Source organism: Neophocaena asiaeorientalis, unplaced genomic scaffold, assembly GCF_003031525.2.
Source record: "Neophocaena asiaeorientalis asiaeorientalis breed wild unplaced genomic scaffold, Neophocaena_asiaeorientalis_V1.1 scaffold10, whole genome shotgun sequence".
Taxonomy (NCBI): domain Eukaryota; kingdom Metazoa; phylum Chordata; class Mammalia; order Artiodactyla; family Phocoenidae; genus Neophocaena; species Neophocaena asiaeorientalis.
This window is the reverse complement of record NW_020172817.1, coordinates 3,199,008-3,217,074: the sequence shown is the minus strand read 5'-3', so window position 1 is coordinate 3,217,074 and position 18,067 is coordinate 3,199,008. Positions and strand designations below refer to the sequence as shown.

At 42.3% G+C, this 18,067-nt stretch overlaps 1 protein-coding gene across 1 annotated transcript in view; it reads left to right on the top strand.

Moving 5' to 3' along the window:
• The window catches only part of FBXL7 (F-box and leucine rich repeat protein 7), a 414,974-nt gene that overhangs the window by 387,954 nt on the left and 8,953 nt on the right, over positions 1 to 18,067 (top strand). Inside the window, exon 3 of the mRNA XM_024741743.1 lies at positions 15,400 to 16,011. Within this exon, the coding sequence (XP_024597511.1) occupies positions 15,400 to 16,011 (612 nt within the window). The remainder of the gene's footprint in view (positions 1 to 15,399; positions 16,012 to 18,067) is intronic.

The window sequence follows — 18,067 nt, the reverse complement described above, 5'->3', positions numbered from 1 at the left end:
CAACATTTATTGTTTGTAGATTTTTTAATGATGGCCATTCTGACCGATGTGAGGTGATACCTCATTGTTGTTTTGATTTGCATTTCTCTAATGATTAGTGATGTTGAGCATTCTTTCATGTGTTTGTTGGCGATCTGGATGTCTACTTTGGAGAAATGTCTATTTAGGTCTTCCATCCTTTTTTTTCTAATTAATTAATTTATTATTTATTTATGGCTGCATTGGGTCTTCGTTGCTGCGCACAGGCTTTCTCTAGCTGCAGCGAGCGGGGGCTACTCTTCGTGATGGTGCACGGGCTTCTCATTGTGGTGGTTTCTCTTTATTGCCGGCACGGGCTCTAGGCGCATGGGCTTCAGTAGTTGTGGCTTGTGGGCTCTAGAGCACAGGCTCAGTAGTCGTGGCACATGGGCTTAGTTGTTCTGCAGCATGTAGGGTCTTCCCGGACCAGGGCTCCAACCCGTGTCCCCTGCACTGTCAGGCGGATTCTTAACCACTGCACCACCAGGGAAGTCCCATTCTGCCCATTTTTGGATTGGGCTGTTTGCTTTTTTGATATTGAGCTGCATGAGCTGCTTGCAAATTTTGGAGATTAGTCCTTTGTCAGTTACTTTGTTTGCAAATATTTTCTCCCATTCTGAATGTTGTCTTTTCGTCTTGTTTATGGTTTCCTTTGATGTGCAGAAGCTTTTAATTTTCATTAGGTCCCATTTGTTCACTTTTGTTTTTATTTACATTCCTCTAGGAGGTGGGTCAAAAAGGATCTTGCTGTGATTTATGTCATAGTGTTCTGCCTATGTTTTCCTCTAAGAGTTTTACAGTGTCTGGCCTTACATTTAGGTCTTGAATCCATTTTGAGTTTATTTTTGTGTATGGTATTAGGAAGTGTTCTAATTTCATTCTTTTTCATGTAGCTGTCCAATTTTCCCAGCACCACTTATTGAAGAGGCTATCTTTTCTCCATTGTATATTCTTGCCTCATTTGTCAAAGATAAGGTGACCATATGTGTGTGGGTTTACCTCTGGGCTTTCTATCCTGTTCCATTGATCTTATTTCTGTTTTTGTGCCGATACCATACTGTTTTGATTACTGTAGCTTTATAGTATAGTCTGAAGTCAGGGAGCCTGATTCCTCCAGCTCTGTTTTTCTTTCTCGAGATTGTTTTGGCTATTTGGGATCTTTTGTGTTTCCATACAAATTGTAAAACATTTTGTTCTAGTTCTGTGAAAAATGCCATTGGTAATTTGATAGGGATTGCATTGAATCTGTAGATTGCTTTGGGGAGTATAGTCGTTTTCACAATGTTGATTCTTCCAATCCAAGAACATGGTATATCTTTCCATCTGTTTGTATTGTCTTTGATTTCTTTCATCAGTGTCTTATAGTTTTCTGCATATAGGTCTTTTGCCTCCTTAGGTAGGTTTATTCCTAGGTATTTTATTCTTTTTGTTGCAATGGTAAATGGGAGTGTTTCCTTAATTTCTCTTTCTGATTTTTTGTTGTTAGGGTATAGGAGTGCAAGAGATTTCAGTGCATTAATTTTGTATCCTGCAGCTTTACAAAATTCACTGATTTGCTCTAGTAGTTTTCTGGTGGCATCTTTAGGATTTTCTCTGTATAGTATCATGTCATCTTCAAACAGTGACTGCTTTACTTCTTCTTTTCCAATTTGTATTCCTTTTATTTCCTTTTCTTCTCTGATTACCATGGCTAAAACTCCCAAAACTATAATAATAATAGTGAATAATAGTGGTGAGAGTGGGTACCCTTGTCTTGTTCCTGATCTTAGAAGAAATGCTTCCAGTTTTTCACCATTGAGAATGATGTTGGCTGTGAGTTTGTCACATATGGCTTTTATTATCTTGAGGTAGGTTCCCTCTATGCCCACTTTTTCAAGCAGAGATTATGAACTTGGACTACAGCAGGAACTCGCCATGCAAATGTATCCTAGGTCACCTTAAGGTATCCATCCACCCACCGGGCTGCAAAGAGACCCTCAGTAGGTAAATAAAACAATATTTAAATGTGTGAAGTTCCTTTATTGGTCCCTTCTCTATTTGATAATACAGAGAGAATAAAATATTTCTCTATATCATTGGGTCATTGGTTTTCCCAAGCACTGAAAAAATGATAATAGGAACATTGTATTTGAGTCAATATTTATATAGTACTTAGAACAGGGTCTTATATTTAATAAATGCTTTATACGTTTTTTATATTAAAAGAAATTGTAAAGAATTTAAACAATGGTGGATCATATTTTCAAATGGTTAAGGAAATTCAGGAACTTGCTTTGCTTTGGAAACACTTCTAATTAATTATTGATATTTTACATGTTCATAAGTTTACTGGTGATTTCTGTTTTTTCTCACTTGAGAGCTGAATGTGTGAGCTAGACTATTTCTCCCTGTAGGGCCTGTTTTCTGTTATGAACTGAAAATTTATGTTTCTCTTTACCAAAATCTAAATTCAATACTATACCATCTATTGCACTTTGAAAGATGCAAACGTTGGAATTTCATAACTATTCACGGAGAAATAAGGCAAAAGCATTATCTGACAATTGAAGGTAGAAAGCAATTAAGCCAGCCATATAAAGTACAACTTGAAGTGGAAAATTATGGATTGCAAGCCTTTTCATGGAAATCTATGTGTTTTCTTGTCTTGTCTAGACAAAACTGGCTCATTTCCCAAGCTTTGCAAAAGCTATCCATGAGCTCTCTGGAAAAAAGCAAATAAATATTACGATCTCTCTCACACTGTCAAGGAAAAGCCAATTCCGATTATTACAATTGATGGGTGAATCAATTTGGGGGAAAAACAAAACACACACACATACAAAACTTCCTGTTCCACCTTAGGTAACTAAAGTTAAACAGAGTACATTTTAAAATTGTGGGCCAATGTAGAAATGTTATTCTTTTTTTCATTTATTGTGAGTTTTCATGTTTCATTGTTATTAGAAGCGAGCAGTGATGTGACTCATGTACAACAGCAGGTACCATGAACAAAGCACTAAGAATTTGGCTCTCAGATACTTCAGGTGATGTGAGCTGCAACAGATTGTTTTTGTGTGTGTGCATGTGTCTTTTTAAATACCTTCCAAGTAGACGAATTTTTTAAAATTTTATTTATTTATTTTTGGCTGCGTTGGGTCTTCATTGCTGCGTGTGGGCTTTCTTTAGTTGCAGCGCGCGCGGGCTACTCTTCGTTGCGGTGCGCGGGCTTCTCATTGCGGTGGCTTCTCTTGTTGCAGAGCATGGACTCTAGGCGTGCAGGCTTCAGTAGTTGTGGCTCGCGGGCTCTAGAGCACAGGCTCAGTAGTTGTGGCTTGCAGGCTTAGTTGCTCTGCAGCATGTGGGATCTTCCCGGACCAGGGCTCAAACCCATGTCACCTGCATTGCCAGGTGGATTCTTAACCAATGCGCCACCAGGGAAGTCCAATGAATATTTTTAAACTAAGTGTGTATGCTACCTCAGCCTAAATTAAGTGGAGGGCCAAAGAAAAAAGACCTAAAAAATGAGATGTTGATGAAGGACAGAGATGTTCCAACTCGTTCAGTCTGAACCATCTGGTTGCTCCAAGTACCAGGCAGTCCCCGACTTACGACTTTCCAGAGTTATGATGGTGTAAAAGTGATATGCAAATTTTGAACTTTGATTTTTCCCAGCCTGGCATGATGCGGTGCCACGTTCTCTCATGATGCTGGCTAGCGGCAATGAGCCAGCTGCCAGGCAACCACATGATCACGAGGGTAAACACTACCCAGACCACTATTCTCTTTTTCACTGTCAGTACAGTATTCAATACATTACATGAGATATTCAACACTTTATTATAAAATAAGCTTTGTGTGGGCTTCCCTGGTGGCGCAGTGGTTGAGAGTCCGCCTGCCAATGCAGGGGACACGGGTTTGTGCCCCGGTCCGGGAGGATCCCACATGCCGCGGAGCGGCTGGGCCCGTGAGCCATGGCCGCTGAGCCTGCGCGTCCGGAGCCTGTGCTCCGCAACGGGAGAGGCCACAACAGTGAGAGGCCCGCGTACCGAGAAAACAAAATATATATATATAGGCTTTGTGTTAGATGATGTTGCCCAACTGTGTTCTCACGTAAGTGTTCTGAGCATGTTTAAGGTAGGCTTGGCTAGTTGTGATGTGCAGTAGGGTAGGTGTATTAAATGCACTTTCAACTTATGATGGGTTTATGGGGACGTAATTCCTTCATAACGGGAAGAAGATCTGCACTTCCTATAAATATTTCCAACTCCAAACAAAAGAAAACTGAAAGGGGTTTGTTATAGGGCCAAGCAAAGCACATTTCCTTTTGCTCTTTAGGTAGACAGTTTCTTGGTGGCCAAATCCAGTTGCGACTCCTGATTGACTTAGAGATACAGGAGAGCAGCTCCTGGACTCAAGGTGCTTGCAGTCTGGTGGGTGGAGAGACACTGTGTGAAAAGGGCCATGGTACAGATACAATTCTGTGAAACCGTAAAAGTAGTTAAATAATTCAGCCTGGGTGGATCTGGAAAGGCTTGACAGAGAAGCTGACATCCTCCTGGGAATTGGAGCAATGACTGGGAATCAACCAGTTAGTCTGGGGGAAAAGAACTTCTAGGCCAGGAGAGCAACATGAGCACATGCTCTGAGATGTGAACTTGGGGGAAGCATCTCCTACACACTCTAAAAAAGATTAGACTTTGTTACCTATGTAGTGCCTAATACAATGTCCGACACATAATAATCATTCAGTTAAAAAGTATGGGAAGAAGTATACTGGTTTTCGGGGCTACCGTTACAAAGTACACGAACCAGGTAACATAACAGAATTTCTTGTTTCACAGTTCTGGAGGCTAGAAGTCCAAAATCAAGGTGCTGGCAGGGACACGGAGAAGGATCCTTTCTTGCCTCTTTCAGCTCCTGGTGGCCCCAGATGTTCCTTGGTTTATGGCAGCATAACTCCAGTTTCTGCCTCGATCTTTATACTGCCATCTTACCTCTGTGTCTGTTTCTGTGTTTTCTCTCCCTGTGTCTCTGCTTTCTTTTCTTGTAAGGACACCAGTTATATCAGATTAGGAATCACCTTAATTGAGTATGACTGCATCTTTACTTGATTACGTCTTCAAAGACTCTTTTTCCAAGTAAGGCCACATTCACAGATACCAGGGGTTAGGACTTCAGCATAATTTTGTAGGGGACCCAGTTCAAACCCCAACGAAAGATATGAGCCATTCAAGGTTTTGTTGCAGGGGACTTGGACCATATTTTAGAAAATTGACTCTAAATGCAGTGCCAAGGCTATATTAGAGTGCTGGAGAATTGGAAGGAAGGCCAGAGTAAGGGCTATCAGTCAAGGAGTTGTTGAGAGAAGACAGAGATGATGAAAACTTGAACTGAGGAGATAGCAGTGGAGACAGAGAAAGGGAGGCGAATCCTAGTTCCATAAACTAATCAAAGTGAGGGACTTGACAACTTATTAGATAAAGGTAGGATTCAAGGTGATTCCCAGATTTCCAGCTTAGGAGGCAGACTTAACCAGCAGTAATACCTTAACACCAATACAGAAAGTAATAGGAAAAGGTCGTTTCCCAAAGGATATTGATGCATTCAGTCTTGTACATATTGTATTCGAGATACACTTGTGGGAAAGAGTTAGTATAGATAGCATCGTCCAGTAGAACTCTCTACAGTGATGGAACTGTACTGTATCAGTGCTGTCTGGTACAACAGCCGCTGGCTACATGTGGCTAGTGAGTCCTGAAATGTGCACACAAGGAGCTGAATTTTTAGGTTAATTTTAATAAATTGAATTTCTAGTAGCCTTAGATAGCTAGTGGCTACCATAGTAGGCAGCACTGTTCTAGCAGGTATGTATTTAATGTTTGGGCGAGATATGCAAAAAGAGCATGGTCTAGACTGGAGCTTGAGTTTCAGGAGTCATTAGCTTAGAGGCCTTGCTGAAGCCATGTGAGTGCATGAGCCCACGGTGAGGAGGGGGGCAGATGCTAACAGAAGAATTAACGATGAAACTCTGTGGAAACACTGGTGTATAAGTGGTGCACCATGGAAGAGTGTGAGAAAACAGCTCCTGAGAAGGAGAAAGGAAAAGCAGGAGAGAAAGGTGCTGCAAAACCAGGGGAGAAATTTCAAGGAGAGAGCAGTCCACCGTGACATTAAAAAAAAAAAAAAAAATTATAATAAACTATGAGAAAAGACTTTCACCATTACAGTATTCTTTTGCCAGTAAATACAGTGGTCATATTTTGTTCAACAAAAGTACATTGTGCTCTAACCATGGATTTTTATCTATATTCTATTTATCTTTATTCTCCCCCTATCACCCGCCATTGACGTGAAAGACATTTCAAAGGTTTGTGGCGGCAACAATAAGAAATTTATGAAGATGGGACTATACATGAAATCTTGTGGGACAGGAGAAGATGACCAAGAGACTGCTTACTGGAAATCCAGAAGAGTATGCCCCTAAAAACTCAGCCCCATAGCAGGAGAGCCCAGAAATTCTTTCCCATGAGGTCCTCAGTAGAGATTTTTGTCAAACACTTCTACAGATAGCAATATCTTAACCTTTCATGGACTCCACCTAACTACCCTGTAAAGTGGGTGGAATTATTTCCAGTTTACAAAAGAGGAGGTTGGTGACCCCTGGAGTTTCAGCATCTTGTCTCACATGATGCAAGTTGCACATAGTAAAGCAGAGGCAGGAATCCAAGTTCATCCGTCTTCAATGTTCTTTTCACCTTAACAGTGTTTCCTAAACTTGAGACATTTACAAATGCCGTCATGATCTTTGCCATATCTCTTCACACCTGTACTATTAAATACTATCACTTAATATTTTTAAAAGTAAACTTAAGTTATTTAAAAACCAAATATGCATAACCTTACTTGAAAGACCAGTATTGTTTGTCATAATTAAATGATTTTTAAATAAGAGTAAATTATAAAGAATAATTTTTACAAAACATTAAAATGTTATTAAATGCTAGCTAAATAACTGCTATCTGTCAAAGACTTTGAATCTGAACCTTTCTTTTTATTACAAAGGAAGATGAACAAATGGTTAAAGTGGTTCTAAAAACGTGCTCTACCCAAAGGAGAATATCTCCTCACCTTTTGAAAAGGGTTGCGTCTAATAGCAGTGGTACTCAGGGATAAAACATCCTGCTTTCCATTAAAGAATAAATAGTGTAAGGTCATCTCCCTTTGCCATTTTACAGACTTTTTAAAAAGTACTAGGAAGTTATCATTTCAACACAAAGTAAAGCCATAAGGAGGCTGTGAATTATAATCCAGGACTCTTACATAGTTTCTGAGGCCCCTTGATATTTCCTCAGGAGTAAATTGTCTAAAAGATCCTTTCTAGATACTCTGCGTTGCAGGCGAAATCATCCTGCACTATAGATTCCCAAGGTGCCATTCTGTACATTTCATTGATTATATAATATTATGGCTTTTAGGGCAACGTGGGTTAAAAGCTTCCTTAGCAATGTGACTGTTCTCTTTTAGAGGAACTAAAGGACGAAATAGACTCCACACTCAAATCAGTTTAGAGTCAGAAACTGGATAAATTGAGGAATTGGTATTAAGCATAAAAATAGAGCCAGGCATTGGACTAGACTATATCCCCTGATATGAGAGGACCCTCACGCCCTCGTCAAGATTTCAGGGACCAATCACCCTACCTCTACCTTTATAGGACTGATCCAGGTGACTGACAAAGCCGGGTGTTTGTTCTTGTGCAGAAGTCTTAGCCATAATCTGATCCTGGGGGATGCCACCTTCTGAAGGACATTCCCAACAAGAACCCTTGAGTCCTAAAGGTAACCCCTCCCAGGTAAAATGCAGGATTAACCTTGTCTGTATAAATTTCCACTTTATAGCAACCAATACCTCAAATAAGTTCTAGGGTGTGTCTTTGATGTGAACGACATTAAAAGAAAATATTTTGAAATAAAACAAGAAGAGAAAGATCTCTTAGATTTTTTTTTTTTTTTACTAGCTAGGTTTTATGGATCTATTTTTTTAAGCTTGAGTTTAAGCTAAGAAAAGAAACTTTGCTTTTTATGGCAAGAGTTCTTGAGTAGAAAGGCAGCTTACAATGGAAAGCATCTTGCACAAAAGTTTTGGTAATCAGAGGGGGAAAATGCAGAGTTGCTTTGTAAATTTTGACATTGAAAGGCCAATGCAATGTAAATATGACTTCCTAGAGTGTAAACAGCAGTGGTTTGAAAATAAAAACTTGTACAAAACGGGCAGCTATCTAGTTAGAAGAAAATGTGTCTAATAAGCATGTATGCGTGAGATGCCTTGAATATTTTTGATACCGTACTATAATTACTGAAGAGGTAAAATTTCCAGGACTTTTGAAACAATGAGAATAAAAGGTCATAGGGTTTTCCCTCCAGAAAAAGACAGCTATACTTTTTGGTATTCTTTACGTATTTAATTTAACAACATAAAGCACATCATTCGCACATAATTCACATACTTGGAAATGTTTGAAATTATTCACGGAACCACGAGTTCTTAAACTTTAAAGTATCCACTGTCTCTTATTTCAGAAAACAGATGAAAATATCAATATAAAAAAGTATAATTCTATTCATTTGATTTACGATCTCCATTGTATGAAATAAAAATTAGCCTCATTTTGAGAAAATCCAAACGTTTACCAAAAATATTCTTTAATTCAAATGTTTTCCACTACTAGATTTTATATTCACAGTCCTTACCTTGGACTCCTGAAAACTGACTATGTTTCCAGACTTAGACGTACTTTTCTATCCTTTTCCATCCTGGATTTTGTGTGATTCTGGCACATTCTCAACATAGAGTCTTTTTTTCTCTCTCCCTAAAGGCTACAAGCAATTGGAAAGGGCAGAGTCTTTGCTGTGGATGTACTTGAATGGGGCTGCAGTGCAGAAAGGAGATGGGTTGGGAACATTTGCTTTATAATCTACTCAAGTGCAAAAACTCCTCCTTTCCAGACCGCACTGGGCACTCAGGCAACAGTAAGCATGTGTGTTAAATGATCCAGTGAATAAATGAATCGTCACTTTCTTTTCTGCCTATAAATCTGTAATCCAAGGATCTGCAGCAGCTCAACCTACTGAATTTTCATACCCAGAGTGTCTATCCCTGTGTATGGATTCCTTGCAGTTTATTCTGTATATTTTCCCGCAGACATCAGTGGTGTGTGTTTTTATGTTCTTTTTCGGTTTGGGGGATATATCCAGCTTCCCGATATCATTAAGAGACACAGGCCACAAAATACATGTGCTATTGCAAAAAACGGTTTGTTCACTTCTCCTTAAATTCTCCCATTCTGCTTTCATGACCTTCACATGTGTTCATCTCTATCTTTCTTAGAGTCTTACACATTTATAACTGACAACCTCTTTCCCAATTCCATTTTTTTTTTTTTTTCGGTACGCGGGCCTCTCACTGCTGTGGCCTCTCCCGTTGCGGAGCACAGGCTCCGGACGCGCAGCCTCAGCGGCCATGGCTCACGGGCCCAGCCGCTCCGAGGCATGTGGGATCTTCCGGGACCGGGACACGAACCCGTGTCCCCTGCATCGGCAGGCGGACTCTCAACCACTGCGCCACCAGGGAAGCCCTCCAATTCCATTTTTTTTTTTTTTTTTTTGTGGTACGCGGGCCTCTCACTGTTGTGGCCTCTCCCGTTACGGAGCACAGGCTCCGGATGCACAGGCTCAGCGGCCATGGCTCACGGGCCCAGCCGCTCCGCGGCACGTGGGATCCTCCTGGACCGGGGCACGAACCCTTGTCCCCTGCATTGGCAGGCGGACCCTCAACCACTGCGCCACCAGGGAAGCCCCCAATTCCATTTTCATATGTAAAATTAACCAAACATGTCCTTTTTTGCAGATTTTATCATTTTTCCTTTTATAGCTTTGTCTGTTTGTCCATCCGTCCATTCACTGATCCATCCTACAACGACGTAATTCATTGAGTGTACCTTTAACTGATTCCATTACCAATTCATGTATTTATTTTTGAAAAAGGTTTGCTCATAGCTTGTCTGCCGAGTAGACAGCAGTCTTGGTAAATTTCAAAAGCCACCTACCTTGTACATTCTGGAAATTTTTCATATGTGATGAAGATGTATTTGTCTCCTAAGAGTTTGGACATTCCTTGTCCTGATATTTCAGGGGACATTTGATCTTCAAAGAAGTGATCCAAACGGCTTTTGCATACCCCCCTTCCAGTGATTCTTGCCAAGAACGCTGTGGGTGGTATCTGTGCCTCATGGCCATGTGGATACCATAGAAGCAGCAGGAAAGAAGGGCTTTTAAACAAGCTACTCTGTGCCATTTCGTGATCCCCATTTCCAGCTATCAAAAGGACTTCTCAGAATTTAAGGACACTTAATGCAAGCAGCAGTAGATTTGATTCTTGATAGAAGCTTTTGGAGATGTATATTTCACTTGGTACTTTCTGCCAGTGCTAGTTTCCCTGCTCAAAATAATGCCTGGCAGGGTAGTTCTTCCATATATTATCCACGCATCTCACCATTTGCCTAGGGGGGACAGTAAAGAAAGATGTACTATAATGGCTAATTTTTATTTAAATGTATACAAAAGTGTACAATGTATTAAAAGTAGTGATAGGGCTTCCCTGGTAGCGCAGTGGTTGAGAGTCCGCCTGCCGATGCAGGGGACGCGGGTTCGTGCCCCGGTCTGGGAGGATCCCACATGCCGCGGAGCGGCTGGGCCCGTGAGCCATGGCCGCTGAGCCTGCGCGTCCGGAGCCTGTGCTCCGCAGCGGGAGAGGCCGCGGCAGTGAGAGGCCCGCATACCGCCAAAAAAAAGTAGTGGTAATAGCCTCTCAGTTATTGTTATACTGTGTTATCTCCCAATGGGTATCACCCTACTGTTAAGATAAACAGGTTGAGTTTGCCCTCAAGACATCAGATAGGTAGAAATTCACTTGGAATAGGTATTCAGATATGAAAATATGTTCATTCCTACAAAATATTCTAAAGTCATATTCTGAGTTCATATAAAGTCATCTTTCTTTCTGCTTCTGTTTGTCTTGCAATGTCGCAAGGCCAGGAGGAGGGTTCCAGGTTTCTTCTAACTGTCGTCTTAATATTTGTCTTTGATCCTTTCCTCTCTGTGTGTGTGTCCAGGTATCAGGGCATCAGCATCCTTGTTTCTAAGCTCTATCAGAAAAATTAGCAGCTGTTTCCAATGTCCATTTAGCTGCCAGTCCTCTGAAAAGGACGTAGGAGAGAAAACTATGTACAAAGAGCGCACTAGGTTCTTCTGCAGTGCCATGGGCACGTGAAATACATGACTTGGTAGCGGAAATGGTCCTTGTTTTGAATTTGAAGCCATACTACCTTTTCCTGGCACATAGACATTTATACTCTAGGATTCTTGATAGTTCTATATGGAAGAAGTACTTCCTGTTTATATAAACCATAGCTTGTGGCAATAAATGGCTCCAAGTATCAAAGGGTAAAAGAAACCGTGTGGCAAGCTATGCATATTTTTTCCATAATAGCGTTTATTTCCAAATTTAAAATATGTGCTCACGTGTATATGTGTGCATGTATTCTGTGAAAAAAATATATCTATGTATTTCTATTTCCCCAAATATATATGTTTCTTGATATAAAATATCAAGAAAAGATACTTCGTGACAACATCTAGATATAAATATCTCCAGGTGTTATTTGTCTTAGTCTGTTCAGGCTACTATTGCAGAAAGGCACTGGGTGGCTTATAAACAACAAAAATGTATTTCTCACAGTTCTGGAGGCTGCAAGTCCAAGAGGCTGCTGGCAGACTCGGTGTTTGGTGAGGACCCACTTCCTCGTAGATGTCTGCCTTCTCACTGCCACCTCACGCGGCAGAAGTAAGAGCTAGCTCTGTGAGGTCTCTTTTATAAAGGCACTAATCCCATTCATGAGGGTTCTACTCTCATGACCTAATCACCTCCCAAAGGCCCCACCCCTAGGACCGTCAACTTGGGGGTTAAGATTCACTCAGCATGATTTTGAGAGGGCTAGAAACGTTCAGACCATAGCATTACTCATCATTCTTCATTATTTTTATAATTATCGGGTGCTATTTATTCAATTATGACAAACTGTATCCTTGCAAAAATTCTCAGAGGGTTTTTGACCTACTGTAGAATAAATAGGAAAAACTCAGAGAAACCTGGTGTATGCTCTGGAAAAAGACACATCCAGGTGTCCTGGCCGAAATCTCCCAGACTCCCCTACTCTACTCCCACCTTGGGGAGCAGTGCAGAGCCATCATGAATTACTGATGAGAATCCGGTTGCCAAGCACTAGAGAGGAGAGCCATTACTGTGCTCCTGAGTCTCCCAGGGCAGAATTTTCCCGACAGAGGTGCCAGACTGCCATCTTTTTCTGAGTGTGAATTCCCTTAATACCAGGGCATGATTATTGGCAAAGAAAAGAAAGAAAAAACTAAAAGCGTTACTGAGTGCACAGCAGTGCTAGGCAATCTGGATGCATTCCTATAATCCAGTGCTGGGAGTATGAAAGAGAGATGAAAAGTGAACCCGTTACAGATGCAGGTTTTAGGAATCCACTCCACCTCCACCGTAAGTATAGCTCATTCCTCAGGGGCCTAAATCAAGCCGTGCAAGTCTCCACAGAACAATTAAGTGTCTTCTCTTTCAAGATGAACAGAATGTAGGCAGGCAGGAGAGAGATTTCAGAGCCCTCACAGCTGCTAAAATGTCAGAGCTGAAAGCCTAAGATTGCCCCTCCTTCCTGGTCCAAAAGAAGTTGTTCAACTGTCTAAGAAAAATGGTAACTTCAGAGGCAATTCTTGGAGTTCATGTAATGATGGTTAGTACCATGGTAGCTTGGATGGCAGTTCTGAAATCCCTAATTGGTTTACACTTAAGCTTTTCCTTAAAGATTTACTGTTTATTGTAGCTGATTACAAAAGAGAGAAGTACATATTTCTTTTCTTATGAATGACTTAAAATGCAGTATGTATACCACCTGGGATAGAAAAGTACATGCCAAGCTAGATATTAATCCTTTTTAAACATATAAATATTTCCTTTCCAGTCAAGACATTTATGTGCACCTACTATGTACCATAAACCTACGTCAGGGGCTGCCAGGACACAAATAAGAAAAGGATTTAATCCTGTCTCAAAGGAGTTTTTAGTGTAATAGAAGACATATCTGTCGTCTGTTGCCGCAGCAATACTGTGGTACAAATCATCCCAAAACTCAGTATTCTAGCTCCCACATCTGTGGTTCATCTGGGCATCCATTGACTCCAACCAGGCTTGGTTGAGCTTGGCCCTGAGCTGCAGGTTGGGGCCAGTTCTGTCTGCTCATCTGATGAGATGATGGGCCTCTCGTCATCCTAAGATCAGTGGACCAGTCAGGCATGTTCTTCCCATGGTGATGACAGAAGCAGGTGGGCAAGCCCAACCACACGACCGGCTTTGGACAGATCACATCCCCGAATATTCACTAGCCAAAGCAAGTCACGTGGCCAAAGCCAACATCACTGGACTGAAGAAATATACTCTGCCTAGGAAGACTGCAAAGATACACGACAAAGGATATGGGGATATAGGGAGAAATGCAAAAGAGAGAAAAATAATACAATGAGCCACATTAGGGAAGGATAAATTCACACATGCCTGTATAACAAAGGGTGGGAATTTCCAAAGGGAAGGGATTAATTATATCTCAGGGACACTAAGGAAGTATTCTTAGTGGAGGTAACATTTGCATTCAGTCACAAAAGGTGTTTGCATTTCAAGAGGCAGACAAGGTGTATGTATAGGTGTGTGTGGGGGGGGGAGGGGTGGACAGATAATAATTTAAGGATGCTCCAGGAGCAATAGTGGTGGACATGTGTAGGACAGTCTCAGTGTTAGGTTACAGAGAAGTAAATTCAAAAGAAAACGTAGAAATAGAAAAAGTATATCAATAGGAAAACTACAAGTAGACAGCAGAGATGTCCTGTGTCAGAAGTTCTTGTGTTATATGTTATTGCCGGAAGTTCTTTGAAAAGACAAGTGTTTGAAAATTCTGAAGGTATGAAATGTGAAAAAGCACACAAGGATAAAATTTTTGTTTAAGTCTTTAGAGCTATAATTAGAGCTGGAAATGACTTATAAATTATCTAAATCAACTCACTTATTTCACAGGTAAAGAAATGTGTATTTTGGAGGTAAATTCATTCTCTCTCTCTCTCTCTCTCTATATATATATATATGTATATTCACACATCTGTATGAAATATATAAACATATTTAGAAAGAGAATAAATGTCTTCCTAAATAAATCTATCCATCTAAATATGTAAAATATATATTATATAAATATATTTATATAGCACGAGAATAAATTTTTCCATATATATGTATATATGTCTCTCAAGGTTGGGAGAGGGGCAGCTATGAAATGAGCAGACTTCTTAAAGCAGTATTCTAGAGAACTCTCAATCTCTCATAAGCTTAAAAACCACTTGCATCTTCATCAAGTGATCTTTCTGGTTCTGAGGAACAGAATAAGAGTCACATTATTCAAATGCAAAGGGAGGAATGATTAATAAGAAGGAAAAATAAGTATTGCCACAGATATTCAAGGCCTGGAAATACCATCTGAGGTGCTAGATCTAATGGAGGAAGGAAGCAGGGGCTCCCCAGAACTCAGACCGCAGAGTCTGGGGTATGGTTATCAAAAGATGGGGGACTGAACCCCAGGGGGCAGGTGAGGGCAGAGACAGCAAATGGTCTCTATACCCACGGCCAGTCTTCCCCTCTTGTGAAACACATTCCCCTCATTCGTAAATGAAGCATAACCATCTGCCTAGCTAAAGTATAATTAGAAAAGCCAATCAGTTTGTGTTCGTAATGTATGAGCTTTCTTCCCAGTATAGAAATAATGAAACTTTGAAGTTGTGCCCTTTAGATAATCACCATTAACGTGGATCAAAGGTCAGCAGACTCTAGCCCTTGGACCAAATCAGCTGACCTGTTTTTACAGGACACATTGGATGGAAAAATAGCCACGACTGCTTGTTTACGAATTGTTTATGGCAGCTTTTGCACTAAAACAGCAGGGTTGAATAATTGCAACAGAGACAGAACCCATATGGCCTGCAGTGCCACAACTATTTCTTATCTGGCCTTTTACAGATAGTTTGCCCACCCCTGATGTAGATATTGGAGGATTAGCCCTTTTCTGGAATGGGTGAAACGTGCATGTGCTCCCACTTCCGGTGATGGATTCAGCAGGGGTCGGCCCAGGAAGGATGTCAGTGGCATGAGTGTCACCTCCCTCGCCTCCTTCCCGGGGCTCCGCTCTGGCCATCCTTAACCCTTTGCTCTATCTGTGTCCTTTGCCAGACTCCGACCTGAGCATGCGCACACTGAGCACGCCCAGCCCAGCCCTGATATGTCCACCCAACCTGCCGGGATTTCAGAATGGAAGGGGCTCGTCCACCTCCTCGTCCTCCGTCACCGGGGAGACGGTGGCCATGGTCCACTCCCCGCCCCCAACCCGTCTCACCCACCCGCTCATCCGGCTCGCCTCCCGGCCCCCGAAGGAGCAGGCCAGCATCGAACGGCTCCCGGACCACGCCATGGTGCAGATCTTCTCCTTCCTGCCCACCAACCAGCTGTGCCGCTGCGCCCGCGTGTGCCGCCGCTGGTACAACCTGGCCTGGGACCCGCGCCTCTGGAGGACTATCCGCCTGACGGGCGAGACCGTCAACGTGGACCGCGCCCTCAAGGTGCTGACCCGCAGGCTCTGTCAGGACACACCCAACGTCTGTCTCATGCTGGAAACCGTAAGTGTCAGTGGCTGCAGGCGGCTCACGGACCGAGGTCTTTACACCATTGCCCAGCGCTGCCCGGAGCTCCGGCGGCTGGAAGTCTCGGGCTGCTACAATATCTCCAACGAGGCAGTCTTCGATGTGGTGTCCCTCTGTCCCAATCTGGAGCATCTGGATGTGTCAGGTACGTGGCCACTGACCTGCCATCGGCAGGCCCTTCCCAGCGCACCATCCCGAACCCGTAAAGGACACTGCCACCTGGGAAGGGTCCCCCTTGTGATAGCCAGGGGTCAGGAGGCTGACTCTTCTTCCTGAAAGACTGTCTTTACGGAATCATGACCCTGGGGGCCAGAGGTATGCCTTTCATCAAACGATGTCAACTTCTTAGAGGAACTAGAGGCACCTTTTGTCTGGCAGTTCAAGTTGGGGTGACTTTTAAGCGTGTCTTTCCTCCCCATCATTCTCAAAGTAATTTCAGAGCAACCGTAGATCATGGGAACTAAACATCTAATCACAGATAAATAAGAACCAACTCTAACTCAAACGGAGGTAGTTTAGAAAGTGACCTGACATCCACTGGTTACTGTTTCATGGAGCCTGAGTGCTGTGTCTAAGCTGATTCTGTGTTGTGGCCTGTGATTGTGGTTGCTCACCATTTTGCAGACATTGGGGAAAAGCCATCATGGCCAAGCATCTCTTCATATTTCACCCCTACTCTCCTCACCCTTGGGTTGATTTTGCACCTTTTCTCAAGCACAGTTCTCAATTGGTAGTACAAGGTTAGGGCCCACCAGGGAGAGCCTTTTTAGTTCCTTTTAAAAATGAAGGAAATCCCAGCATGGCTGCTTTGCTTGAAGCCCTCTCTCAGGCAGGAAGAATTAAAACCCAGACTCATACTTAGGCGCCAGACAGACGTGGATCCAGCCGGACTAACAGCCTTTCTTTATCTCATCCACTGCTCAGTCAGAAGACGAACATTCGAGAGGCTGAAATGTGTAAGATGCATCAGGGAGTTAAAGAAATGAACAGCGTGAGCTACAACCTCAGGGATTGTTGGGGAAGAGGGTCAAGAAGTAAAAACCACTGTGACGGGTGAATAAACAGAATTGGGGATTTACAAGCATCTGAGGTAAATGATACCCTCCGGCAAAAGCTGAGGTAAAAGTCGCCTCTCTGAGCTCGCTCTCTCTTTTGAAAACCGACATCTGAAAATATTTCAGATGACAGTCAATTATTTCTCGCAGATTCTTTCCCTTGCTGGAAAGCAGCTCTTTGCCCCCCTCCTTCAGCTGGCTCCAGGACAAAGCCATAGAAACTGTATGTTCGGTTTGTCATGAGCAGCTGTTGGCATAAAGAAGCAGGAAACTAAAAGGTTTTCTTGCATTTTCCCCCCAAGGATTTCTGGAAAAAGAAAGCATTGTGATGTGGTAGAAACTAGTTTCAGAACTCTGTGATTTGGGACAATTCACAGCTTTCTCTAGATGTGTTTCCTCTTTGTTTAAAAAAAAGGGGGGGGACGGGGGGCTAAGGGATTGGATTCTTTAACAGGCTAAGATTCTGAAGCTTGTGGGCCTCTTTTATAAACACCTCATTTTCTCAGATTAGAAAATGACTCATTTTTGGAATCCTCATCTTAGTTAAAGGGGCAGCCCATGCACCCTCAGTACAGGCTGCAAGCAATTGTGTTCTGTCCTTGGAGTCCGTTTGAAATTCAGAAATGCAGAAACTACTTTGGCTATTTGAGAATGGAAATTTCTGGGCTTCTAGCCTGAGTGTATGGATCCTGCTTGGTCCCTTTGCTAACCATTATGGAAGCCTTGATGCCCTTCGTCTTTATCAACCTGCCCCGTTGCAGAACCTAAAATATTTATGTATCTTCCTCACATGTCTTCCGATGACACGCTGTGATCTGGGTATATAAAGACTGTGTACACAGGGGAAGCTCTGACTCACCGAGAGCACATAATTGTTGATATTGGCAGGAGTGGTGATGGGTATTTTCAGGTAGATGAACTTGAAGGACCCAACAAGCCATAGGGGTGGATTTGTATCACCACCTCTGAACAGTGCCCTCCAGTTCTGAGGGAATCTAGAAATTGTGATTTCACCTATGCCTTGTTCCCTTTGGGTCTTACAGCTGGCCTCTGACAGTGACCACCTCCTCAATGGCAATAAACTTGACTTCGGAAGACTCATCGCTGGTCTAGAGCCTAATTCCCCCAGAGGACGTGAGACTGCCC